At 44.7% G+C, this 27,929-nt stretch overlaps 1 protein-coding gene across 6 annotated transcripts in view; it reads right to left on the reverse strand.

Annotated features, from left to right (window-relative positions):
- Positions 1-21,517, reverse strand: part of STXBP5 (syntaxin binding protein 5) — a 557,868-nt gene extending 536,351 nt beyond the window's left edge. For all 6 annotated transcript variants that reach the window (XM_068231993.1, XM_068231992.1, XM_068231991.1 and 3 more), the window contains exon 1: positions 20,485-21,517. In XM_068231993.1, coding sequence (XP_068088094.1) covers positions 20,485-20,622 — 138 coding nt within the window. In that variant the 5' untranslated portion in view covers positions 20,623-21,517. The remainder of the gene's footprint in view (positions 1-20,484) is intronic.
- Positions 21,518-27,929: the final 6,412 nt, after the last annotated feature.

Here is a 27,929-nt window from a genome sequence, read left to right on the forward strand (position 1 = left end):
AAACAAGTACAAGATATAGATGTGAGGATTCCTGAGGTGCTGGACTTGTATAGTATGGATATTGTGGATCCCTGTGTCTAAATGAGGGTGCCATCTGGATATTATTGTACTGAGTCCAAGTGACTACTCGGATTGGAGAATATAAAACTAGCTGCTATTTAATTGATGCAGTTTATGTGAGACGGGACTTCATTTTGATTTGGCTGGGATGCCGTACAATGATCTTTGGGACTTATCGGGATATGCTCTAGATCCAGCCTCCGTGCCCGCCCTGCAATAAACAAATTGGTTGGCATGGCAGCGTAATGGCGGTGTGACTTGGATCTTTTTAAAAGGAGTGTAGCGACGTGGCTGGCCAAACCCTGACGAAGCATCCATTAGGTGGCGAAGCTTACACGGCTGCGTGCACAGCTTTGGCGTTGCAAGTGCAACTTACACAGCGTGACCTATGGTGCCGGACTGGCATTCTGAGCTGGGCAGGATTAAGCTGCCGCCAAGCAGGTTATGATTCCAGTGGGGCCTATTGGATTTATCACTGCATCCAAGTCACCAGCATGGACATTTGCTATGCCAGAGGCCCTCGCGCCAGGAACTACAGAGCGGGAGGATTTGTCCTAGCGGGGTGAGATTCATCTATTGCTTCTGTTTGATGCTTCTGCTGAGGCACACTTCTGTGATGTATTGCTACTCCACCACAGGTAATTGGGTCTATTGGACTTGATCCATAAACTCTGAAGTATGGAAATGTCATTACAGCATGGGGCCCTCGAATTATCGTGACATTGGCACAGGTGTATGTATGAAGTGAATGCGGACGCATGTGGTATGCTGACATTTCTCCAGCCAGAGTTGTGTCAGTTATATAATGAAGCATTGCCAGGCATTTTAATCACAATCTTGATGCAGCCATGTCATGTAGGAGATGCAGTTTTATATTCATCATTGCAACTCAGGGAGAAGTGAGTTGTTTTGTATCTTTAATAAAGTATTTGGTATACTTATAGTTTCCTTTTATGTTTTTAGCAAGAACTCTAGTTCTGAATTGAGAGGTTGGGATTTTGTAATGATGGGAGCATCAGAACGACAAACTCTTACTACTTTGATAAGTTGCTGTAATTAGGATTAGTAGTGCTTATGGCGACATGCTGGGTATTATAACGCTGGTCAGGAAGGTAACAGATTTACATGTCTTTCCATAATCAGCTGCTCTAGATACATATATAATATAGATTATAATTTAGACATATGCTGTATCATACAGTCATTCAGAAAAGCTGGTAAAATTACCCATAACTCTATTCTGGCATAGTGTCTCCCAAACCTGTCCTCAAGACCCACCAATAGTGCATGTTTTATGGGTACATGAGGATAACTGCAAAACATGCAGGGTTGTCAGGATTTGAGGACAAGTTTGAGAAACACTGCTCTAGTAGATAACTAAGTGAGCAGACGTAGCCACGTCTTCCCATGCTCTCAGTGCAGGTGAAGAAATTCTCTCACAAAGATAAATAAATAACATTAATATTGCACTTTTTTCCTGACAGACTCAAAGCACTTGAGTTACAGCCACTGGACATGCTCAGTAGGCAGCAGCAGTGTTAGGGAGTCTAGCCCAGGCATGGGCAAACTTGGCCCTCCAGCTGTTAAGGAACTACAAATCCCACAATGCATTTGCCTTTATGAGTCATGACTTTGGCTGTCAGACTCCTGCAATGCATTGTGGGACTTGTAGTTCCTCAACAGCTGGAGGGTCAAGTTTGCCCATGCCTGGTCCAGCCCAAGAACTCCTTGCGGAATATGTGCAAGTTAACTGAACAAGAAGAAACAACATTTGAACCGAGGTCTATTGTGTCAGCGGTAGAGCCCTTAACCAGACCCTTGTCATTTTCTCATTTTCTGAAACTGAGGGGGACCTGTGCTGAGGGGGATCCTCCACCTACCTGTGCTGAGGGGGATCCTCCACCTACCTGTGCTGAGGGGGTGTGGTCATCTAGCTACCTGTGCTGATGGCGTGGGATAATCTAGCTACCCTTGCTGAGGGGGGGGGGGGGGGGGGGCAATCTAGCTACCCGTGCTGAGGGTGGGGGGAAAGCAACTAGCTACCTGTGTTGGGGAGGGGGAGAAACCACTTGGCTACCTACATTGGGATAGTATTCAGGCTAGGACGCATACACACAGGAGGCTGAAGGCAGCGAGTACAGCAACTCCCGTGCCTAGGCCTTTGCACTTGCTAGTGCTCAGTACCAGCATTGAAGAGGTGCCCCTCCCATGAAGTCCCATTGCGCAGGTGGCCATACTCCGATACAACAGGTTGTAGTTTTCTGCAAAATGATAACATGCATGCAGTTACAATTCTGCCATTTGGCTGCATGTAATTGCAGCCAAAAATCCTTGTGGCCGGAAGCCAGGAGGCTGAACTGCCTGACAAGCACGCAGTTCAGCCTCCTATGTCAAAAAGAGGCTTAAAATTGCGGAGTTGGCCCTTTGCTATAAATAAGAGGGTTTTGGGTTGGAGTTTGGGTACTCTGTCTCTAAAAGGTTTGCCATAGCTGGCCTCGGGGTCCGTTCACTAGAATCGCAAAATGCTAGCGATTACCATTAGCGTTTTGCGGGAGTGATTTTTCCATGTTAAACGCCCAAAAAAAAAAAAAAATCACTGGATGAAGTAGCGTTTTGGGAGCGATCGCGATTAGCTGTTCTATACATGCTAATTGCTCCTGAATCACACGTTTGCGGTTAACGCTAACCGCAAAACAAACACTGCCATAGTGTTACTTGGGCTAGCTGTTTTTAAAAAACCGCTAGCGGTTTGCGGTGAGCGGGAATTGCGCAATTCCCGCTCAAGTGTGAACGAGCCCTAAAGTCTGCTACACAAAGACTGTTACAGTGGAGCTTTCAAAAGATTTGTTCTACTTGACTCCCCCCCCCCCCCCCCCCCCCCCCCCAAAAAAAAAAAAACAAGGATCAATAGATCATTTTCACATACACATGGTACAACATTTTCAGGACCAATAAAGATTTAGAAGCACGGCCAATCTCTAAACAATGGAAAAAATGATTGCTCATCTGTTTAAGACTTCGCTCCTATTCAGCTGGGAGTTGAAATTAGTTAGTGTGCCAGCTCTTTCAAAGAGATCAGGTTAATAACAATACACAAACACACACACCTTTTCATACAGAATGGAGGAGAAATAGCCTCAATAAGGCTTAGACAGTTCAGATGATGAAAATGTAAAATGTAAAGCTTTATAAAATAAGCTTACATAGTTACTAAATGTATGGATATTCCTGCTCCTATGTATATGCATATTGTGTGGGCATATGTTTTGTATAAACAAGTGGACTTTAAGGCTAGTTTCACACCAGGACGTTGCGTTTTAGGGGACGTTATGGTCGCATAACGTGCCCCTAACGCAACGCCTGGTGCTCTCTTAGGTGGACGTCAGAGTGAGCCGCATTGTGCAGCTCACTCTGGCGTCCGTGATGCGTACTCTTGTGCGCATGCGGCATCACGTGGTCCCGCCGGCCAATCGCTGCACAGAGCGGCCGCTCCAGGAAGAAAACACTGCACGTCACTGAGTGCAGTGAATATTAATTAGCCATGTGCCTGGCCGCTCTCCGCTCCTCCCCAACGTTACTGAGCATGTGCAAGCAGTCTAACGCGGCTCTGCCGCTTAGAAAGTACTGCATGCAGTACGTTGTTTGGTGGCGCAGCGTTACTGTGTAACGCAACGTGGACACTGAACAGCCCATTGATTTTTCATTGATGTGCGGTGGGGTGCGTTACAGGCTGCTCTAACGTGCGCCTGTAACGTCCCACTGTGAAACCAGCCTTAAAGAGAACCCGAGGTGGGTTTGAAGAATATTATCTGCATACAGAGGCTGGATCTGCCTATACAGCCCAGCCTCTGTTGCTATCCCAAACCTCCCTAAGGACCCCCTGAACTCTGCAATCCCTCATAAATCACAGCCACGCTGCTGACAAACAGCTTGTCAGAGCTGGCTGTGTTTATCTCTATAGTGTCAGTGTGCTGCTCTCCCCGCCTCTTGCAGAACTCCAGTCCCCGCCTGCATCCCTTCTCTCCCTGCTGATTGGAGGGAAGGGACGGGGGCAGGGACCGGAGCTATGCAGGAGGCGGGGGAGCAGCTGAGACTGACACTACAGATGTAAACACAGCCTCACAGCATGGCTGTGATTTATGAGGGATTGCAGAGTGCAGGGGGACCTTAGGGGGGTTTGGGATAGCAACAGAGGCTGGGCTGTATAGGCAGATCCAGCCTCTGTATGCAGATAACATTCTTTAAACACACCTCGGGTTCTCTTTAAGGCAATTTTCACAGAACACCTCACAGAAGAGATCTTTAACCTGGGATAGTGCACTGATTGCAAATAATAGTCAGTAAAGCATTGTGCCAGTTAGAACAAGGACAGTGCATAGATTGCAAATGAGCATGTACATTTCTACTGGCTGGAAACCGAACAAAAATAGTAGCCAATCAATTAACCAATAGCTACTGGATAGGGACTGTCAATGAGGTGCAAATAAGTCTGAGCTTATGCAAAATTTATTGCAAACTTAAGCAGCTTGAAAATGGACCAATACAATGCAGCAGCTGATGCATATCATTGGTCTATTTTAAAGTGGACCTGAACTCAGAACTTCATCTCTGCTCTAAAAGATACCTAACTGCATAATAACCTTTCTTTAAAATAACATTTCTTTTGTTACAGCCGATATAAATTTCAAAATAAATCTGCACTGTTTCAGCTTCCTCCTTTTATGGAAGCAGACATATTGTTAATATCATGTGCTTTCAAATGAGCTTATCTGCCGTGGCAGTCAGCTAACTCGGGGAGAGATCAGATTACAACTTATTATTAGTCACAGATGAGGGGGAATTAGACAGGCTAAACTCTCTAAATACAAATCGGTGCATTTCTCTGTTTTCCTTCTATCCTGTGCAAGAGTTCAAGTCCACTTTAAGCTGCATAAATTTGAATATAGTTACCATAAACTCTTTATTAAAGTAGACCTGAACTCTTGCACAGGACAGAAGGAAAACAGAGTGATGCACCGATTGTATTTAGAGAGTTTAGCCTGTTTAATTCCCCCCCATTTGTGTATAATCACAAGTTGTAATTTGATTCTCCCGTGTCACATGACTGCCTTTGGAAGATAAGCTCATTTGACAGCGCAGGCTGTAAACGATGTCTGCTTCCATGAATCAGGAATTAGAAACAGTGCACATTTATCTTAGGATTTGTATCGGCTGTAATAAATGCATGTTTTTTTGGTTTAAAGGTTATTTTGCTGTTGTGTATCTTTTAAAGCAGAGAGGAGTTTTTCACTGCACTTGTTGATCATTCCTACAACTGGGTTTGATTGACTAAGTTTCAAAGCAATGAAAATGTGCATGTTTACTTGAAATTACAACAGTTTAGAAAATCCTCCTCCTTCTCAGACTTGGGTCCCACGTGCACAGAAAACGTACCCATTCGGTCTGCTTACACTTGAATTTTAAAATGGATCTGCTTGCTGCGTTGCAGTAAATGGAATCCTATGTCCCAAGGTTCTGCATTTTTAATGGCGAGCAGATGCATTTCCCATAGAAATCTATTGCGGAAATGCACCTGTTGTGGACTCAAATAAGCGGAGAAACGGAGCAGAGACAGAAATAGTCCCCTCTGCATGGGCTGTTTTCATTTGTTCCAAATGGCAACAGAGCCTCAGTCTTCTACGATCAAAAAAGGAGCTAGAAGTGATGACTTACAAACAAAAGAAGCCTCCATATCCATGCCTTACAGTGTGCAGGTCTTCTCAATATCAGCAAAAATAATTTGATACATGCACGTGCCCGAAAAACGTGTGGTGCTCATGCAACACACCAAATATGATTTTTTTCCCCTTAGTTTTTTTTAAAAAGGAATGTCTACTCAAAGTTGACTGTATTCCAACAAGCTCAATCCAATAATTCTGTTGGAAGATCTCTGTGCTTAAAGGATACCCCAACTGAAATGTGACATAATGAGATAGACATGTTTATGTACAGTGCCTAGCACACAGATAACTATGCTGTGTTCCTTTTTTTTCTTTCTCTGCCTGAAAGAGTTAAATATCAGGTATGCAAGTGGCTGACTCAGTCCTGACTCAGACAGGAAGTGACTACAGTGTGACCCTCACTGATATGAAATTCCAACTATAAAACACTTTCCTAGCAAAAAATGGCTTCTGAGAGCAAGAAAGAGGTAAAAAAGGGGAATTTCTTATCAGTGAGGGTCACACTGTAGTCACTTCCTGTCTGAGTCAGGACTGAGTCAGCCACTTACATACCTGATATTTAACTCTTTCAGGCAGAGAAAGAAAAAAAGGAACACAGCATAGTTATCTGTGTGCTAGGCACTGTACATAAACATGTCTATCTCATTATGTCACATTTCAGTTGTGGTATCCTTTAAGCCCACCTGTTGCGCTTACTAGCACAACTGGGAATACATTAGTGGGGATATATTTTAACCATTATTCTAAACCCTATACGCCTCAAACCCCACAACAAATATGCATGCATTCTCTGTGTGTTTGCAAGGCGCTTGCAAGGCTATTGCAACCCCTCCACCATTTAGGCAGAGAACACACTTGACTGTTTTCGTGCGCGTTTTCTGCACAGAAAAACTGAGAACTCATGGTAATCAATGGGCTAGATCACACTTGATATGTTTTTTTGTACGCAGAAAAAAAATTGACATTCTGCATGATGACTCTGCACATTGTCAGTTTTCTCTATCAATTACATTAGCTGCTGTGAAAAAACACGCACGTTTTCCTGCATAGAAACACACTAGGTGCGCAGAGTATGCAAAAGTATGCAGAAAAACACGTGCAGAAAACTGAAAAACAAGTTTGTTCCCTGCCTCAATGACACAGAATGATGCAAACTATATACATCCTTGCAATTAAGGTAGTCCAACTAATGCTGAACAGCAATGGGACAGTGCACGAAAAAATAAATAAAAATAAAAAAAGTTACATTTCAACTCTAAAACAGGTAGGGTTTCATTTTCAAATTAAGACAGTGAAAATAAATAAATTAATGGGCACTTACTCAGGAGGGGCCAATTTCAATAAACCTGAAGCAGCGTGTCCTTGCCGCTGCCGACAATCTCGCCGCTGTCTCCCCGCCGCAGCTCACTCGCTCTGCCGTCTCTATAACGGTAGAGCCCTGTGAGTATGTCAGGAGCAGATTTCATTGGCTCCTGACCCTATCAACGCAAGCAGCAACCATTGGCTTACATTGATAGGCAGGGCCAGGAGCCAATGTCAGGAGCAGCTCCTGACCGCCTCACAGGAACTCTGCCGTCATAGAGACGACAGAGTGGATGGCCCAGATTCCCGACGTGCGGTGGTGACAGCCGGCATGTGCAGCGATTCATCAGTGTTCCGCCGTTTGTGTACCAGCGGTCTCTGGTCCTTAAGGGAGCAGAGACCGCTGGTACTTAAGTGGTTAAATTACCCAAAAAGGAGAGGCTTTACAGCAATAATATCTGTGTAAACATTCAAAACTATCTTCCAACTAATCGACAGACAGTTTTTTGCACCACTTCTAAGCTGTGGCATCTATACGTCAAGAGAATCATCTAGCTTGATCACCTCCTATCACGCCCACATCCAGGACTTCTCAAAAGGATCACCTCTCCTTAGGAATGCTCTCTCGCAGCCTCCCCGTCATGTTCCGAATCTAAAAACCTTCAAAAAGTACTCTCAAAAACACAAATTGTTCAGACAAGCCTATACATTTGCTATAGGTAACATTGAAGGTTCACTGCATCATCTGCTAACCATAGCGTCTCCAGCCCACCCCCCTCTAGATTGAACGCTCACAAAGGCAGGGACCTCCTCCTAGGGTTTCTTATTCTGCTGCAATTTACCATATGCACACGTGCCGGTATTGGTATGGTCTCAAACCACACAACTATGTACAGTGCTGCCCATAATTATTCATACCCCTGGCCAATTTTGACTTAAAAAGTTACTTTTATTCAACCAGCAAGTCATTTTTTGATGGAAAATGACATAGGTGTTGCCCAAAAGATAATAAGACTATGTACAAAAGGCATTATTGTAGGGAGAAAAAAAAATAAAAAATCTCAGCTTATATTTACATTTGAGCAAAAAAAGTGTCCAGTGCAAAATTATTCATACCCTTCACAAACTGTCCCAGCCTGTGGGAAAATCCAAAGTTCTATACCATTCCAAGTAGTCCAAGCGGTTCTAAAGCATCCTAATTAGCCTTATTAATTGGGGACAGCTGTTTTAATCAACTCAATGGGAGAAAAACAGCAGCTCTCTGCAGTTTGTTTGTGGACAGTCGTGACCAGGGGTGCTCTCAGAGCTTAATCACGAGTGATTACTCGTGCTTCAAATGAGGTGCAATTACAGCAGTTCTGCCGCGGGGAATGAAAGTGTTATTTACCCATAATTCTGCCGTCTGCCTGCGTCCTGAGAGTCCGTGCTGTTAGACGGCTCATGTTCCAAACCTCGCTGCCGTCACTCCTCTCAGGACGCAGTGCGGACGGCGGAATAATGGGTAAATAACCCTTTCATTCCCTACCCCACACCTGCTGTAATTACACCTCATTTGAATCACGAGTAATCACTTGTGATTACTCGTGATTAAGCTCGGAGATCACCCCTGGTCATGACTAAGACAAAGGAGCTCAGTGAGGACCAGCGGCTGCGCATTGTGGCTGCTCACAAGTCAGGAAAGTGTTACAAGGCCATTTCTAAATGTTTTCTAGTTCCAGTGGCTACAGTGCAAAGTATTATTAAAAAATACAAGATGTTCTGCACTGTGGAAAATCTCAGAGGACGTGGTCGGAAGCCAAAAGTGACACCTGTGCTGGCCAGTAGGCTAGCGAGAGAGGTGAAAAAAAATCCATGGATCACCACCAAGGCCAACCTGGTGAATTTGGGCTCTGTTGGTGGCAATGTCTCAAGGCAGGCAATCTAATTGTCACTGCACACTGCTGTGTTCCACAGATGCAGACCAAGGAGGATGCCACTTCTCCAGATAGGGCACAAAAAAGCTTGCTTGGCCTTTGCAAATGTTCAACTGGACAAAGAAGAAGACTTCTGGTCTTCTGTGTTATGGTAAGAAGAAACAAAAATTTAATTGTTTGGTCACAATGATGTTTCCTTTTTGTCGTAAAAAAAAGCAGAAGCCTTCAACCCAAAGAACACCATCCCCACTGTCAAACATGGTGGTGGGAACCTAATGCTTTGGGGGTGTTTTTCAGCCCATGGACCAGGGAACCTAATCACAGTAAACAGCACCATGAAAAGAGAAGAATACATGAGGATTCTCAACGACAACATCAGGCAGTCTGCAGAGAAACTTGGCCTTGGGCACCAGTGGACATTTCAGCATGACTATGGCCCAAAACACACAGCAAAAGTGATGAAGAAATGGCTAGCAGACAACATTAACATTTTGGAGTGGCCCAACCAGAACCCTGACTTGAATCCAACTGAGAATCTGTAGAGGGAGCTAAAGATCAAGATGATGGCAAGAAGACCCTCCACCCTGAAAAATTTGGAGCTCATTGCTAAAGATGAATGGGCAAAAATACCTGTGGAGACATGCAAAAAGCTGGTCTGCAATTATAGGATGCATTTGATTGCTGTAATAGCCAATAAAGGTTTTTCTATTAATTATTGAGAAGGGTATGAATAATTCAGCGCTGCGTAATATGTTGGCGCTTTATAAATACAATAAATAAATAATTTTGAACTGGATACTTTTTTGCTCAAACGTAAGGAAAAGCTGAGAAATGTTTTTTGTTTGGTTTTTTTTTCAACAATAATGCCTCTTGTACATGGTCTTATTTTTTGGGAGACACCCATGTCCTTTTCCGTCAAAAAATTACTTGCTAGTTGAATAAATAAGTCAAAATTTGCCAGGGGTATGAAAAATCATGGGCAGCGCTGTACGTATTTGTGTTGTTGGATATCCTGATTGGACAGAATTTTTAACATGTCAGTTATCTATGCTCCATAAAGGTGGCAACTAACAGTCCAATTTCTAGTGGAAAATCGTTCGAGCGATCAGAAATTCTGATTGGAAGATAAATCGTTCACTACACCATCAATGAACCAATCAAGAAAATTTTGGTTTTTATAATCGTTCATAATCGATTGTGCCCATCAACTGACATTTTCAAGCAATCCGATCAGAATTTCTGATCGCTCTAACAATTTTTAGCTAGAAATTGGACTGTTAGTGGCCACCTTAAGGAGAGTCAGGCAGTCAAAGACACCACTTTGTCACATTTCAGAATCAGAAGCATTTATTTTAGTTGTACATAGAATGGTTTGTTGCACCTACAGGGTTGGTGATGATACAGTTCCAATAAGAAGCACATACAGTTCAGGTACAGAAAGGTACACAAAGTATTTTTAAGAAGTATAGCTGAGAAGGACCAGAGGGATGGCCTGAGAGCTATGTTGAGTGGAGCTGCCACTATACCAGCGGAGCTTGACTGCTCTGCAGATGTACAGGTGTTCCCAGAAGGTCCATGAGAGAAAAAAAAAAAACAAGAGGAGAGAGAGAACTAAAGAAACACAAAAAAGTATAGTCCCCAGTGTAATCCAATGCGGGCGGAGGCCTAGCGATCAGACAAATGGCAGATCAGCACTCAGACACAGATAAAACGGCAGATCAGATGATCGGTGGCTGCAGGCGGAGGATCCCGCGCCGTACAGATCGCATCCTTGTGGCAGAGTGAAGTGTTCGCCAGCCTACAGCAGCGTCCTAAAGGCTGGTGGGTACAGTTTGTGCCTGTGAGAGGGAGGGGGTTCATTTCAGTTCAGTGGCTGGTGGGGGCAGCCCAAAGATCCAAGAGCCTACAGGCTCCTGTATCTTTGGGGTGCATTCGCACACTCCTGCTCTGCTCTAGCTGGGAAGATGCTGCAAAAAGTTGTTTTAGTATCAGAGACCTAAGCCATCGCGATTCTCTTTACCTACTCCCTGTTTATTGTGACTTACCATAACCCTGCATTCCTATCATCTGTGGCAGAGCGCATCATGTGACCAGTCAACATAGCACTAAACCGAGCCAAAATGACTCCAACGCATAGCTCAAACTTAAGTTTCTAACCCTAGCTTTGTGTCAACACTGGAAAAGCATTTGGAAACTGGGAAGAAAACTCCCTGAAGCCAAGCAGGTGATAATCCTCTGCAAGGCCCATGCATATAAAGTGATGTTATTTTTAGCATGTCAGCAGTAACTTCAAAAGCCATGGACTAGAAGCCTCACTGCTTCACCTTTTGTAACTGCTGAAAGATTAATATAAATATAAGTTTCAAAATATAAAAAATTATTAAGTGACATATAACCTAACATTTGTTGACCTGTACCAAAGTTGAGACCACACTTAAAAATACCAAGCTAAAGGAAAATAAACTACCTATAAGATAAACCCCCTGCTGATGTATGTTAATGTCAAAATGGTAGCTTGTCGAAGTAGGCATATTGCTTTGCTACTGGAGCGTAGGCTTGTATCTTGCCATTACCAACCAACACCATACATGTGCCAATGTTCTCATCCATGCCCAAATTATGTTACAGATCAGGGGTCACCAACCCCCGGTCCTTCTACTGGTGCCAGGTCTCTGCCGAGCTAGGCCACTGGACTGCACAGTACCTCGACCTGTGGGCTGCTGTGAGTAATGTCACTCACAGAGAGAGCCACCTGAAGCCATTCTCACTGCTGCCACTTGGTGTCTGCATTGTGTAAAGCATCCTGCTTTCTGGATGTACAGACACCAGGTGGCAGCAGTAAGAAGAACTGTAAGATGCTCTAGTCTACACCCTTGCAGACCACAGAGCTGTGTCTCTGCATGGAGGTTAGGAGGAGATGTTGAAGACAAGTGTGGGGAGGGGGGGGGGGGGGGGGGTTAGAATTTAGTATGAGGAGGAGGGAAAGTGAGCAGGGAGAGGCGATGGAGGTAAGGCTGTAGAAGTGACAACAGTAAGCAAATGGCCAGAGAAACTGGAATCAAGCTAGGGAAAGAGTAGTACTCAAAAGAGGAGGCGCCAAAAGGTTAAAAAGAGAATCAGATTAAAATGTTAAAATTGTAGGTGGCAGTGGTGGACTTGCTCACCTCACAAAAAACTCCAGCACTGGTTCAGTGTAATAAAATCATATAATTTAATTACTACTCCTTAAAAAAAATTCAAGATTGCAACGCGTTTCACGGATCTCAAGTCCGCTTCATCAGGCAACAAAAGTCACACAGGCAGGAGCAACCGTGGTGCTGCGTAAACACGTCTGGCGCCTCCGCTGTCAGACATGTTTACGCAGCACCACGGTTGCTCCTGCCTGTGTGACTTTTGTTGCCTGATGAAGCGGACTTGAGATCCGTGAAACGCGTTGCAATCTTGAATTTTTTTTAAGGAGTAGTAATTAAATTATATGATTTTATTACACTGAACCAGTGCTGGAGTTTTTTGTGAGGTGAGCAAGTCCACCACTGCCACCTACAATTTTAACATTTTAATCTGATTCTCTTTTTAACCTTTTGGCGCCTCCTCTTTTGAGTACAACTTGATCCACCTGGTGGATGGGTGTTGACACCCCTCTTTTTTTCTACGGAGAGCGACTTTCTTAAACCTGAACGAGGACAGGTCTAATCTCCTCGTCTGCAATTGAAGTGGTTGCCCCTATTGGCAACCCATACTTGTGAGTATAAATCTTTCTTTTCCACAATTGTGCCATATATCATACGATAATACACTATCGGGGGCTCTCGATCTCTTCTCTTCTTTTAGGGAAAGAGTAGAGCTGGAAATGAGCGAGGTAAAAATTAGTGCTGGAGGCAGAGAGTGAGCGAGACACAGAGGCTGGGGGTGAACGAGGAAGAAAGAGGACAGGCTGTGGGTTGGGGACCACTGGGACATCACCGTCCCACATTACTACTGTGAGACAAGCAACGGTATGAAATTTCACGGTATGATAACCGTCAAAAAAAACAAAACAAAACAAAAAAAAACAAAAAAAAAAAACCACATACCACGGTATACAGATTATACAATTATTTGGACCCGGGGCCCCCTCTGTAGCCAGTAGTAGGTGGCAGCAGCATAGGTAGCCAGGGGATAGGTGTAGCCAGTAGTAGGTGGCAGCAGCATAAATAGCCAGGGGATAGGTGTAGCCAGTAGTAGGTGGCAGCAGCATAGATAGCCAGGGGATAGGTGTAGCCAGTAGTAGGTAGCAGCAGCATAGGTAGCCAGGTATAGGTGTAGCCAGGATAGGTGGCTGCAGCATAGGTAGCCAGAGATAAATGTAGCGAGAATTAGGTGGCCGCAGTACAGAGAGCCAGGGAGGAGAGGGGACGCAGCAGCAGGGGGCGCCATTTCAGGGAAATGTGATGCAAGAACAGGAAGTAGAATGAAGCCAGTACATAGTTCAGGACGGAACTGGCTGCCCGCGAGTATTTGTATCCCCGCCGCTGTTCGTGCGCTCGCCCCTGCTTCGCATCCACACCACTACGTCGCCCCACCTCCTAAAACGAGATTGTGCATGGTATGATTACCATGCACCATCAATCCACGGTATATTGTCATACCGCGGCAACCCTAGCCTTGGGGTTGCTCTATCGCCACAAAAGGAAATAAATAAATAAAAACACACAAAAACAATAAAGACATTTATACATGAAGACTCTAAAAGTAATTGATCTGCTTGAAACTTAAAATTGCAGAAACTCAAGCTTCAATTCTGCCATTGACAGAGTGCGCCAAGAACACATCTTAGGGCCTGTTCAGACTATCTGCGTATGAAGAATGCGTTTAAAATCAAAGAAACGCAAGTTGAAAAACGCATGCGTTTTTCTTGCGTTCTAATGCGTATTCTATTGCGTTTTGCACACACACGTGACCCAGGGGAAAAAAAAGAATTATGGGAACCGCAGAGGAAAACGGATGCTAAAAACGCAATAGTACGCGTTTTTGATACGCGTCCATAGACTTTCATTGCGTCCGTTTCTATGCGTGACGCACAGAACTGCGTGCAGCAATGCGGATAAGAAACGTATGCGTCTTATACGCATACATGTGAACTAGCCCATTCAAAAGCATTAGGAGCCGTTTCTATGCGTTTTTGGTATCCGGACACATTCCCTGAAAACGTCTAGGAACGCGCATAGTCTGAACAGGCCCTAACACTAAGGAGTAGATGGAGGCTGACATCTTTATTTGGTTATAAAAAAAAAAAAAACTGCTTTCTGCCCCTCTCTTGATGATCTTTAGTCTTCTGATGTTTCTAAAGCCTGGTAAACACTTTCAATTATAATTTGCCAGTCACTGACCAATTTTACCACCTCTATGTGGCATGAGGGTCGACAGATTTCTGGTTTAGTGATGTACTGCATATCTGGATTCCAACTTGTCAGTAGAGATGGCCCGAACCTCAGATTTTAGGTTACCGAACCTCAAACGCGAACTTCTGCAAAAGTTCGCAAACCGGCGAACCGCAATAGACTTTAATGGGCAGGCGAACTTGAAAAACTACAAAACACTGTTTCTGGCCACAAAAGTGATGGAAAAGATGTTTCAAGGGATCTAACACCTGGAAGGGGGCATGGCGGAGTGAGATACACACCAAAAGTCCCAGGAAAAACTACGAATTTGACGCAGAGCATGGTTATAATCCCTAAAGGACAGAAATCACACTGCATTCCTAAATTGGAGGCATAAAGTGCTTTAAAACATCTTCCGTGTGTAGACATGGATCAGCAAGTAGTGAAAGTAGTGTACTGCTTCACACTGACAGACCAAACTCACTGTGTAACGCACCACAAACAGCTGTTTGTGTAGTGATGGTCATGCTGAACTGGTGCGCACGATGGCGAGAATGCAGGCAATGGCGGTTTGCAAGCCCATATGGTTGAGCTGAGGTAGTTCAATGACAGAACAGTGACTGTCCAGCTGATCGAATTTGGTCTGTCCACAATGAAGCAATGACCTCATCTTGGGTGTGCCCCCCAACATACTCATATAGGTCATTGCGATACGCAAGATATGTCACGGTTCCGTGCGGAAGATGAGGTGTTCTGTGTTAAATAGTCAACTACGTCCTGACAATCCTGGGGGTTGAAGGTACGTGCCTTCTGAACACTGTACTTTGGTCGAGGGCTGCACGAAATCGCAACACCACGACCTCGAACAGACTTGCCGGGTGGCCTGCCTCTGGCTCTGCCTGTTATTTTGTCCATATTGGGGGGAAGAGATGCAGTGAAAGGTATGCAGTGACTGGAATAATACAGTGTGCAGTCACACAGACACAGTGAAAGGTATGCACTGACTGTGCTGGGCCTGGCACAGTATAGCAAGGGCCAGCTGCGACAGACAGGGCTGTATATATGCAGCAGTGTCAGTGGCGCACACACACACAAAAAAAAACAAAACAAACAAACAAAAAATCACAAGAACATTAGCTCTCAAAAGAGCTTTTTTGGGGTGCTTTTCAGCAACAAATATCAGCAAGGAGCAAGCTAACAAGACCTAACGCTTTCCCTGCCTCTGCAGAAATTACTCTCCCTTCTCTCACTAAGCAGGCAGCAGACAGAGTGAGAAAATGGCTGACGCAACAGCGTCTTTATAGGGGGGGGGGGGGTCCAGGAGGGAGTGCAGTCTGGTTGGCTGCCATGTGTCTGCTGACTGTGATGTAGAGGGTCAAAGTTTAGCCCAATGATGTGGTATAGGGGGCGAGTCGAACTTGCTATATGTTCGCGGTTCACCGCAAACAGTCCGGATTCCAATGATTGAAAATTCAAAAATTGGATTCTATAAATAAAATTGACAATCTATCCTACACCATTCAATTTTCATAAAAATAAACTGATCGAAGGGTAGAAGACAAAAATCAGCCAGTCCCAATCAACTTATATTAATGAAATGGGAAATTCATATCAGAAAAAAAAATTCTCGACAGCAAATTTTTCTGTACAGCAAATCATTTTTATTGACTTGCCGTAAAATTCTTTTCATTGCATCATATGTGGGCCCCTGAATGTTAACCTAAAACAATGATGAAAAGTAAATACATTTATACTTACCTTGGGCTTCCATCAGCTCCCTGTCAGTACGGTTCCATCCGTTGCTGTGGAGTCCACAGTCTAGCTAGGTTGAGGCAGGGAACACACTTCACTCTGCATACATTTTCTGCACACCAAGTGTGTTTCTATGCAGGAAAACGTACGCGTTTTTTCACAGCTGCTGATGTAATTGATACAGAAAACTGACAAAATGTGCAGAGTCATCATGCAGAATGTCAGTTTTTTTTCTGCGCGCAAACATTAAGTGTGTACTAGCCCATTGATTAACATGAGTTCTCAGTTTTCTGTTCAGAAAACGCGCACGAAAACAGTCAAGTGTGTTCCCTGCCTTAGGGCCACTACGCATGCACGGAACCCGCCCCCTCCCCCCCCCCCCCCTTCACGTTGATGGGAGTGTTTTGCACAGTTAGTCTTAAAGTGGTAAGAAACTCAGAATTTCTTCTTTGCTCTAAAAGATTTACATCAGAGAATCTACTACAAAAAAAAACAAAAAAACAAAAAAACACACAATTGAAGCATAACAGTATTTAAACAGTTAAGAGTTTCACTTACCTGGGGCTTCTTCCAGCTCCCTGCAGCCGCCCTGTGCCCACGCCGGTACTCAATGATCCTCTAGTCCCCCGCCACAGCTAATTTACCTTTTCCCCCAACTTGCAAGTTGATGTCCACGCTTCCTTGTTTGTGCTCCCGTCACCGGGAGTGTCCTGTGCAGGCACAGTACGAGAAAACCTCCTGGCGAGGACGCCCCCGGCGATGGTAGCGCGAATGAGGACGTGTGCGGCAATGGCCGACAACTGAAGAAACCAAAACTGAACCGGGACAGGGGACCGGAGGATCATTGAGTACCTCTGTGGGCACAGGACGGCTACAGGGGGCTGGCAGAAGCCCTAAGTAAGTGAAACTTTTTTTTTTTTTAATGACATCACAGGTTTCCTTTATGCTAGGTACATAGCATACAATTTTGTGTTAGATAGATGGTTCGATAGATAATTTCTGTCATGTCCGATCATTTTTCTGGTAGATTTCTCATAGAAGTGAATGGAAATAGATAAGAAAAGATAAGAGAATCCAACAGGAAAATCGAACAGGAAACAAAAAATTTAAAAAAAAATAAAAAAATCGATGGAACAAAAAAAAAAAATTTGACCAAACACAGCACTTTGCTCTTCAGCGGAAAGCTCCTTGCTTCAGTGGGCAGCTTGAGAGGTGATAACATTATCTTTTGTTTACATTTCTTTGTCAGCTAAATTCCTAGCTGTGCTGAAAATTAGCTCTCCCTGCTGTAGAAGCAGAGAGCTGAGAAATGACCACTGGATATATTTTAATATATAAATACAGCAGCTATGCAAGAAAATGGAATATACGCAGTGGTACAGAGGCGCCAGTAGTGTAAAAACAATTGGTTTAAGAACATTAAAATGAGGTAGGTTAGCGGTGGACTTACCTCCCCAATACCAAGACTAGGTAAAAAGTTGAATTTTTTCAACAAAATTTATTGATTCACATACTCCAAATTAGTGCTAGTGCAACACGTTTCGTGGGTGCATCCCACTTCATCAGGCCATAGGACAGGAGTATTACAACTGTGGGACAGAGGAAACAACAACAACACTAAGTATCCCTATGAAATAAGTAAATTAGTGTTGTTATTGTCTCCTCTGTCCCACAGTTCTAATACTCCTGTCCTATGGCCTGATGAAGTGGGAAGCACCCACGAAACGCGTTGAACTAGCACTAATTTGGAGTATGTGAATCTATAAATTTTGTTGAAAAAAAAATTCAAACTTTTTACCTAGTCTTGGTATTGGGGAGGTCAGTCCACTGCTAACCTACCTCATTTTAATGTTTTTAAACCAATTGTTTTTACACTACTGGCACCTCTGTACCACTGCGTATATTTCAAGTCCACCCCAGGTGGAGGGGATTTGGCCCCTTTCTTTCTTCCGATCTACAGAGAGCGACTTCTTAATCCTGAGTGGGGACAGGTCTATTTCTCCTTACCTGCCTATATGGTGGTTGCCTGATTGGTAACCCAGACTTGCGAGTATAAATCTCGCTATTAATTTCTTCACCCTCTCAGCACAGTACATACTATACTATATCGGGCTCTCGATGTCTCCCTCCCTTAATTTTTGTCTTACAAGAAAATGGAATGTCAGTTTTCAGAGCAGATAAACGTTACTTTGGGAACTTGTAATTTGTAAACAGACAAAAGCAAATATGGTTTAACTGTATGGTTGGTAAAAAGTAGGAAAACACATTTTTATTGAATGTTATGTCAGAGTTTTATCCCACTTAAACTGCGTATACACATTTCCCAGCCACAAGAGCAAAGTCTAGGGGTGCGCGGGGAACCAGAACTGCACATGCGCAGTTGTCCCCAACTGGCTCAGCCGGGGACTTTACCGGGGCTAACAGCGCAACTGAAGAGACAAGCGAAAAGATGGACTACAGAGGGCTGGAAGATGGCTGAAGTATAAATACTTTTACTACATTGCCTCAGGTACACTTTAAGGCCAGAAACCCACTAGGAGCAATTTCTAATCGCTAGTGATTTGAAAAAGCTCTTGCTAATGCAATGCTATGGGGGATTTTTATAAAATCACATCACTCAAGTGGGATCACACCCATAGCATAACATTAGCAAGAGTTTTCAATGCGCAAAGCTCTCACAAAATCGCTCCTAGTCGGTTTCTGGCCTAAGGGGGTTAATTATTTATAGCAATCAGCTGAAGTATCAAACCAGTTCCTGAGCTGTCCCAATTAAAAAGTTATAAGACAGATAGCTTTGGGAATCTGACAACAGCATTGCCATTTAGATGTATATAATCAATGCAGTTCACTTCTTATGGTCTCCTAATTAGCTTCCCAAAGTTTACCAAGATAACATTTTAGGAGTTACACTAAAGACAAAGAAAACTGAATATTTGGCAAATTACAGAAGAATGAAAAAAAGTGGAGATTGTATACCTTTATCTCACACACCCAAGTTACAATATTGTGGTCTTGAACAAGAGACAGAAAGCAATGCTAAACCATTGAATCATTATCAGCACCAACAGAAATCAATAATCCAGGATTAGGCAACAAGAGCACTCAAACCCGCATTAGGCCACAAGTGTTTGTGTTTCGGTGTAGCACTGAAATTTGCAGTAAAATATGAATTAACTATCCCAGGCAGCAGATGACAAAGACCGTGCATTACTGCTCCCTGCACACCATGCAAAATTGTGTGACATCCCAGTATTATTCAATTTCTATGCCAGAGGCCTGCAGTGATACACATCCATGCTGAAATTAACAAATACAGAAAAGAGTTATATAAAGCATACATATCTAAGATGCCAGTCAAAATAATACACAAGCTTAAAAAAAATCCACACAAAAAAAAACAAAAACAAAAAAAAAAAAACACCACAACAAATAATTGAATGCAGCTACTGCAAAAAACGACAACAAGAAAGCTGGATGGCAGCAACCGGCTACTCAATCTCAAAGACAAGATTATTATGCAAGGAAAAAACATAAATAGGTTTAACCAAGTAGCTGGTAAAGGCCTGTGGCTGGAAGAAGAGGTTGGCATAATAGAAGAGCTTGGAGCAAAACAGCAAGATTTGACAACAGGAGATATTATTGCTTTAATAATGGGGAAACTGACAAGAGGAATGGGGGGGGGGGGGGGGGGGGGGTAGATTGACAAGAAGGGGGAGCTTGAGCTCAGCAAACACAACCCAAAAAGAATTATAAATGGTGCAGAGCTTTCCCAGATGCCCTTCAAGCCACACGAGGACAAGGCAAGCTAAAATAGCAGCAAAATACAAGGAAAGGCTGTGTAGCTATAGCAATCGAATGTGAAATGCAAACACTTATAATGGGCATTTTATTTATTCATCCAGAAACCTTGTGTTAAACAGTATATCTGTGTATTAAATATGCATGTATCTGAGGTTAGAAAGATCAAAAATATCTACAGATGGTAAAAGCTGCAGTCTTCACAATACTGTACACTGATTGTGTATCTGCACTGTAACATTTTTAAGTATATTTCTAAAAGAAATGATGTAGAATCAAATCAAACAGTAGAGCTGGTTCTATAACCAGTGCCTGCAAGCCAAATCTGCACATTCATGTGTTGGCCTATGGCTAGCTCTCTGACAAAGCTTCCTGCTCCTCTATATACATAGGATGTGATGGAGGCAGGTGAATAGGCATGGTCTACATTGCTGTTTGCAGGTGCAGGGAGATGGATGGATGTGTGTTGCTGCATGCAGAAAGATGTTATAGATGCACACGCAGGGGGAGGGAGGGCTTCTTGCAGGACATAGTGACAATGCTAGTAATAATAAATAGTACTCATCCATCCCAATTCACCTTGCAGAGCTGGAAGTGTTCGGACTGGAGGGTCTCTGCGATGTCCGCGTCCTTGTTTCCAGGCTGAGGGACAGAAGCCGATGTAGAGGAGGAGGACACGGCTGTCAGGCCATCCAGCACCTTTTTAAATCTCCTCATGGTCACCCTTCCCTTCTCTGGCTCTTGTTCCACCACCTTCTCCTCCACCACCACCACCTCCTCCTCCAGATCCCCCTCTCCTCTCACCCCCCACCTTTCCTCTCCTCCTCCCTTATTTCCCCCCTGTTCTGTGTGGAGCTAAGGTTGATGGGCCCCCCACACACAGGAGGGTCCTGGCCCCTGGGATGGGGGAGGAGGGGGGGCTGCTGCTGCTGCAGGTGATCTGTTCTGTGGAGGAAGGACGGCGGTTGCTGCTGCTGCTGCTGCTACTGAAGCAGACGGCACAATAATAATAACAACCTCTCGCTGCTTTTATTGTATTCCCCAGACGACACAACGCTCAGCCAGGCACGGTTACTAAACACGGAATAAACAGAACAGCAAACCAAAACGGTGCAACAAGGATGGTGGAGATGGACAGCAATCCACTGGCAGCCCCGATTACTGCATAGATCCGCCGGCTGAGGAGTGTTAGTACAGGAGGTGGGAGGGGACATGCAGGTGACCCTCTTCCCCAGGTGGAGTGACGGGAGGTGTCAGCCGGGGAAGACGAGTCTCCCTGTCTCCAGCCTGTGCAGCCCTGGAAGTGACAGCAGCCTGCCACTAGCTCCTCTTCCCTCCCCTTCCTTCCTCTCTCTCTCTCTCTCCTCTGTGTTTACCCCTCCCCTTGCCTCACTGTCACATTTTCCTGCTTCTTACTTCTATGGACTCCATGTTAGCAGCTTTGGCATGTTTGACAACACTCGTTTACTATGTGTACGCTTCCTATTCACTATAGAGATGAGGGCGACGTGCTTTTCTTTCGCTTCCTTGTTGGTGGGGTTATAGTGAGGCAGCAGTTCCTATTTCTTGTCCACCTGGCTGTGTTTTCAGTGTGTCAGTTTTCAGCCCCGCCCCTATGCCGCCTGTCACTGCTCGATGGGCTGCTTGCCGCCTTCCCCTCCTACCTTAGCTCCGCCCACCCTCCGCTGTCATTTACTCTCGATCTAATATAGGCAGCAGCAGCACCTGCATCACGCAGTCACTACTGCTGCCAGACCGACCTTCCACAGGAGTTCGGTGGCTTGCTTAGTAGCTTGCTTAGTAGATTGCTCTGCTCACCTATGGAGTGTATGTAAAAGATTTGCAAAGCAAAGTCTGACATTTTCATGCAGACCATAATCAGGTTTATACTCATAAAACAGTATGATGCTTTGTTCCCATTGCGTTCTGCTCGCGTGGCGTTCGCTTTGGCCGGTTTTTGAAGCATTTTTTTTTCTGATTTCTGTGCGTTGGAAGTTTTTGTTAAGCGCTTTTGCAGAGCGATTGCGTTTTAAAAACGCTCACGCAATCGCTGCACAAAGCAATTTTGTGAGCGTTTTGCGTTTTCCTATACCTTCCATTGAGGCGGAATCGCCTCAAAAATGGCCCATGCAACGCTTTTCTAAGCAGATAGGAAACGAACCGTTCAGATGTGACCTTTCTCATAGAGAATCATTGCACAAGCGTTTCAGTGCAATTTTGAAAATCGCCATCGCTTAAAAAAAATGTAAAAAATGCCCCAAGTGTGAATAAGCCTTGAGGGCTCGTTCACACTGTAAGCATTTGAGCTTATTTTAAGCGCTGGCGATTTTAAAAAGTGCTTTATTAGCGCTTGTGCAATGATTGTCAATGTGAGTGTTTTCAGATGAGCTTTTTTACCAATCGCAAACGCGGGTTCTGCACCATTTCCTGAGCGCTTGCGCTTCATTACAAGGTATAGGAAAATCGGTAAGTGCTTGAAAAATCACTTGGAAAAGCGATTTTGTCAGCGCTTTTCTTCACAAAGTACATTACTGATATTCAGTTCCAGGTCAAATAGTTCACTTCCAGATTGTCTACAGGAAGAAAGGCCCAAATCGCAGAGCCGGGACAAGGTCCTCCAGCACCCAAGGCTGAGACACCAAAGTGCGCCCCTCCATCCCTGCCACCCCAGCTGTCACACACTGATTGCTATTAGACTAAGAGGGCCACAGGGCCCACAACCTCCCCAACACCTTAATATCCAGTTATCTGGCTTGCAGTCACTGCTATGTATCCCCTTTTCTTATTTCTTTCTGCTTCATACACAATTAGGAATGACAGCTGAATGAATTCTGTGCCCCCTCCTACACTGCGCCCTGAGGCTGGAGCCTCTCCAGCCTATGCCTCGGCCCGGCCCTGCCAAATCGCCTAACAAAAGCGCGTACAAAGGTGCTTATAAAAATTGCAAATTGCTCACGAAGTGCAGGGGAAATTGCTTTAAAAAGCCCTCAGCGCTAGCGATTGCGCTGGCAATTTGGGTAGGAACCCACTAGAGCATTTTTTTTTTGAACATTCAATGATCACCTTTAGGCTGCTTACACACTAAGACGTTACAGGCGCACGTTAGTGCGCCTGTAATGCTCCCCCAACGCACAGCAATGTAACACAAGTGGGCTGTTCACACAGCCCACGTTGCGTTACATGTAACGCTGCACGTTCCCCCGGAAAGTGCAGCATGCTACGGCGTTACAGCGGCTATAGCCGCGTTAGACTGTTTGCACATGCGCAGTGGGGGGGCGGAGAGGAGGCGGGGAGAGCCAGCTACAGTAGCCGCGCACATGGCTACTTAATATTCACTGCACTGGCGGCCGCTGATTGGCCGGCGGGACCACGTGATGCGGAGTGTCTCGCTCCGCATCACGTGGTCCCGCTGGCCAATCAGCGCCACTCTGGGAGACATTATAGAAATCGAGCCGCCTAACGCGGCTCACTCTACCGTCCTCACTTGCAGCACCATACGTTGTGTTAGGTGCACATTATGCGACCTTAACGTAGCACCTAACGCAACGTCTTGGTGTGCAAGTAGCCTTAATTGCTAACGATTTCCCTAAACGCTTTGCTAATGTAAGTGGATGGGACTTGTTCAACTAGAGTGATTGCGATTAGGCAAATCGCAATCGCAGGACATGCAGCATTTTGGGAGCGTTTCCATTCTAATGAATTGTATAGGAGCAGGGAAATCGTTCCCAAAATTGCTTGCAAATTGCTACCACAAATTGCTAGCGATAGCCCTTTGTAGCGGGACTGAGGGCTGGTTCACACTAAGAGCGCTTTTAAAAGCGCGTTTGACCTATGTGTTTGTTTGGGTAGTTCACACCAGATCAATGTGATTTTTTTTTCCCCCAAATTCGGGTTCTGCAGTATTTTGGAATCAATTATGCCTCAATGTAAAGTATAGGGAAATGCCTTTTTGCCAAAAGCTGTTCACTTTTAGGTCAGGAGTACTTCCTGTTTTACCACAAGAACTACAAGATTGCTAATCACAAACGTTCCAAAATGGCTAGGCAAAAAAGAGAATTGCTAGGCACGTTCCGGGAATCACTACTGCAAATTGATACAAAAAGCGCTAAGCATTTGCCATTATGCTTAGCGATTTTTGGTGTGAACTAGCACTGAGACATATAAATTAGGTATGGGTTTAGGAGTCTATGGAGGAAGAAGTGAATACAAAAAATAAAACATTTCCCTTCTTTCTGAAATATATTGGCACTTTAAAAACATGGTATTAATTTCGAATTTTTTTATTGGTCTATTAAACTGACCAAGTAAAATCCCCCTCATTGGGTAAATGGTTGTGATGGACATCGCATGCACACGCATCTCCTGGGGGAGCGAGGCAGCAGTGCTATGGTGCTGAAAGACAGCACCACAGCACAAAACCACTCTCCCCATCGCTCAGTATATGAGTTCTTTGCTCAGGTGAATAGAAAAAACACAAGAAGGGAGGGAAGCGCTCCAATGGTGTATTAACTTTATCAATAAAATAAACGCTATAAGAATTACACTTACAATAAAAACATATTCATAGGTGCTCATCAAGCGGCCACCAGCGGGTCCTCTCAAGCTGCCTGAAGCCTGGCCAGGGCTTGCAGTGTAGTTGGATATGTGAGAGAGACGTCTCACCGGCGGGAGCTGGGCGCACAGAGCTGTCTGACGTCACTCAGGTGAATAGTAATGCTCTTAACGATTGACGATCCCTTAAAGAGACTCTGTAACAACAAAAACCTCCCCTGGGGGGTACTCACCTCGGGTGGGGGAAGCCTCCGGATCCTAATGAGGCTTCCCACGCCGTCCTCTGTCCCACGGGGGTCTCGCTGCAGCCCTCCGAACAGCCGGCGACTGTGCCGACTGTCAGTTCAATATTTACCTTTGCTGGCTCCAGCGGGGGCGCTGTGGCGACTTTCGGCACGGAAATAGACGGAAATACCCGATCTCCGTCGGGTCCGCTCTACTGCGCAGGCGCCGGAAACTTGCGCCTGCGCAGTAGAGCAGACCCGACGGCGATCGGGTATTTCCGCCTACTTCGGCGCCGAGAGGCATCAGAGCGCCTGCGCAGGAGCCAGGAAGGTAAATATTGCGTCACGGCTGTACGGAGGGCTACAGCGAGACCCCCGAGGGACGCAGGACGGCGTGGGAAGCCTCATTAGGATCCTGAGGCTTCCCCCACCCAAGGTGAGTACCCCCCAGGGGCCGTTTTGTCGTTACAGTTCCTCTTTAAGTGAGACGGGCAATTAGATTTGCTGGTAATCCTCGTGCGATGGCCAGGTGATAAGTAGCTCTCATGTTGCAAGCTATTTATAACTTCAAATAGGATGTGACCTGTAGTGTGAACTTAGCCTAAGTGATAGTTTAGAGAGTATTTAGCACTATTCGTTAGGGTTAAGCACAAGGAAGGGGGTAACACTGTAGGAAACATTTAGTGAGATGCTAAGAAGGAGTTAGGATTTAGGAAGTTAGGAATTAGGATTAGGCATCAGGAGGGAGACTGGAACCTTGTGGACTGGAGTGAAGACAAGGGTTGCATGTCAGGATTACGATTTAGCATTAGCTGAATCAGGGCTAAGGGGCCCATACACTGGTAGATTTCAGCCATCGATCGATCGATTCTATGGAATCAAACGATCAATCAGAAATCGATTCTATCAAATCTGTCGATCGATTTGTGGCCGATTTCGATCGATTTGATCTATCTGACAGGATGGAAAATCTACTGTAGGTTGATCTGCTGCTGGCAGTAGATCAATGGCCCATAGAGTTGCATTCGATCTAATGGTCAAATAATGCATTTAGATCGATTTCCAATAGATTTCATGCTAAAATCTATTGGGAACCTGTTTCTAGCGTGTGGAACACAACAAATAGATTCCTGTCAGATTCGTCTTGACAGGCATCTGACAGAAATCTATCTGATAGTCGAATCTGCTGCAAATCTATGAGTGTATGGCCACCTTTAGGCATTTTTTCCATGAGTAGCTGAAGGCAGTGAATTCACCACCTGTCAGCTGCTCCGGTCCACCTGCCAGCTAGTGCTTGGCAGTTGTCCTGCTCAGACGCGACATGAGAATTTTCTTTACTGCCTATTAAATGCTGCCACGTCAACTGTGATGTACGGTGTTACCAAATGCTAGCAGCTGAACTTCTCAACAAATGAGCAATTTGGGCCCATTTTTACTAGGAATCGCTACGCAATCGCTATCAGGTGCAAGCTGCAATTTGCACTTTGGCACAATCGCACCTATAATCACACAGGCCAGCGAGCGCTTCTGGTTCAGAGTGCCAGCATGGAATGTTTTTCTATTAATAAAAAGGTTACACTTTAATTAAAGATTATTTTTAATTAAATATTTATAACAAAGTTTTGTAAAGAAACAAAACAAAAAAAAAAATCAGATAAAAAAAAAAGACTATCCGTTCCACCAGTTTGGAGAATCTCATGGACTGAAACTTGCTTATTCACAGTCAGTCTTAAGTACTCCCTGTCACATGGGTGTGCAGGATGAATTCAGATTGCTTTGTCAGCTGTGTCCATGTCTCCTTGGTTACTCATAGCCTATCATGGCTGTAGTCTGACTGGGAAGGGTAGGGAGTGCATAAGATTACTAAAGAAAAAAACAGAAGCTTTAAATTCATGCAGCAGGTAAAGTGATTACAAAAGTAATCATACTCCACATTTTTCTGTTTTGTCACATTACAACATGGAATTAAAATGGATGTTTGTGGGCTAGCATCCTTTGATTTGTCTTCTATCTGCCACCTGCATTAGCTCTAGGACTATCTACACAATTTTTCAGCTTGCTTAATCAGTAACAAACACCTCTACTGCTGCCATCAGTTATCACCCAGTCTCCACCAACCAGGTGAGTGATGCTAACAGAGGGGGGCCACCTCTTTGCCTGATCTCAGACAAGTTATAAATAAATAATTTAAAGTTTTTAAAGTGGAATTATAATCCCAAAACAAACATTTCCACATCTGTCCGCCCACGAGCGTGACGACGGACATGGCTCTGGTCCTGCTCACTTGGCACCTGCTCGCTGGGACCCTCTTCTGCTTTGTGGCTATGCTCCAGTCTGTATACGAGCAAGGCCGCACTGCAAAGGCACAAGTATGGCCAATGCCTGCTCATGAGGGTCCCAGCACTGATACGGCGAGGTCAAGGAGGATGGGGAAGCCTCTAGACTAACCAGAGGCTAACCACTACTGAGGTAAGTATTCCTTTTTTTTTTGTTTCAGGTACCTTATACTGGAAACAATCAGAGAAGCCAGTCCAATTCAGTATTTTATTATAGTGGATAGGTGATAAAGCTTACATCTCAATATATTGGTCCCATTCTATGAAACTCCATTATAGTGCCTACATCTGTGTGCTCCCAATTGTAGTTTCTATGTTAGTGATCCTTCCATTATAATACCCCATTATAATATACTGTATATTATACTAAATTATATTGTTACCACTATAGTGCCTCCATTTCAGTGATTCCATTATAAGGTACCAATAATACTGATACTGTTACAGTGCCTACATTACTGTGCTTATTTTATTGTGCTTCATTATAGTGCTTCTATTCAGGGGCGTAACTAGAAGTCCCCAGGCCCCCCTGCAAGAATTTGAGTGCCCCACACCCTGGGGCCTGCTCATGGCCGTTTTAGGGGGGCTGGAGGGGTCGCAGCATGAGGGGAGAGCTTGGTAGCACGTCAGTGGGAAGGGTGGACGGTCCCTCCCCCTCACCTCGGGCTCTCCCCTCTGCACTCGATGTGCTACCAAGCTCTCCCCTCATGCTGTGACCCCTCCAGCCCCCCCAAAACAACCATGAGGGGGCCCGGGCCCCCCGCGGGGGCAGGGGCTGCTTCCCCTATTGTTACGCCAGTGCTTCTATTACCATTGCTCATTTATAGTGTCTCTATTATTGTGTTATTGTGCTTCCATTATAGTGTCTATATTATAATGTTATAAAGTACCTGTGTTATAGTTCCTGTAACAT

This window comes from Hyperolius riggenbachi, chromosome 4 (assembly GCF_040937935.1).
Source record: "Hyperolius riggenbachi isolate aHypRig1 chromosome 4, aHypRig1.pri, whole genome shotgun sequence".
Taxonomy (NCBI): domain Eukaryota; kingdom Metazoa; phylum Chordata; class Amphibia; order Anura; family Hyperoliidae; genus Hyperolius; species Hyperolius riggenbachi.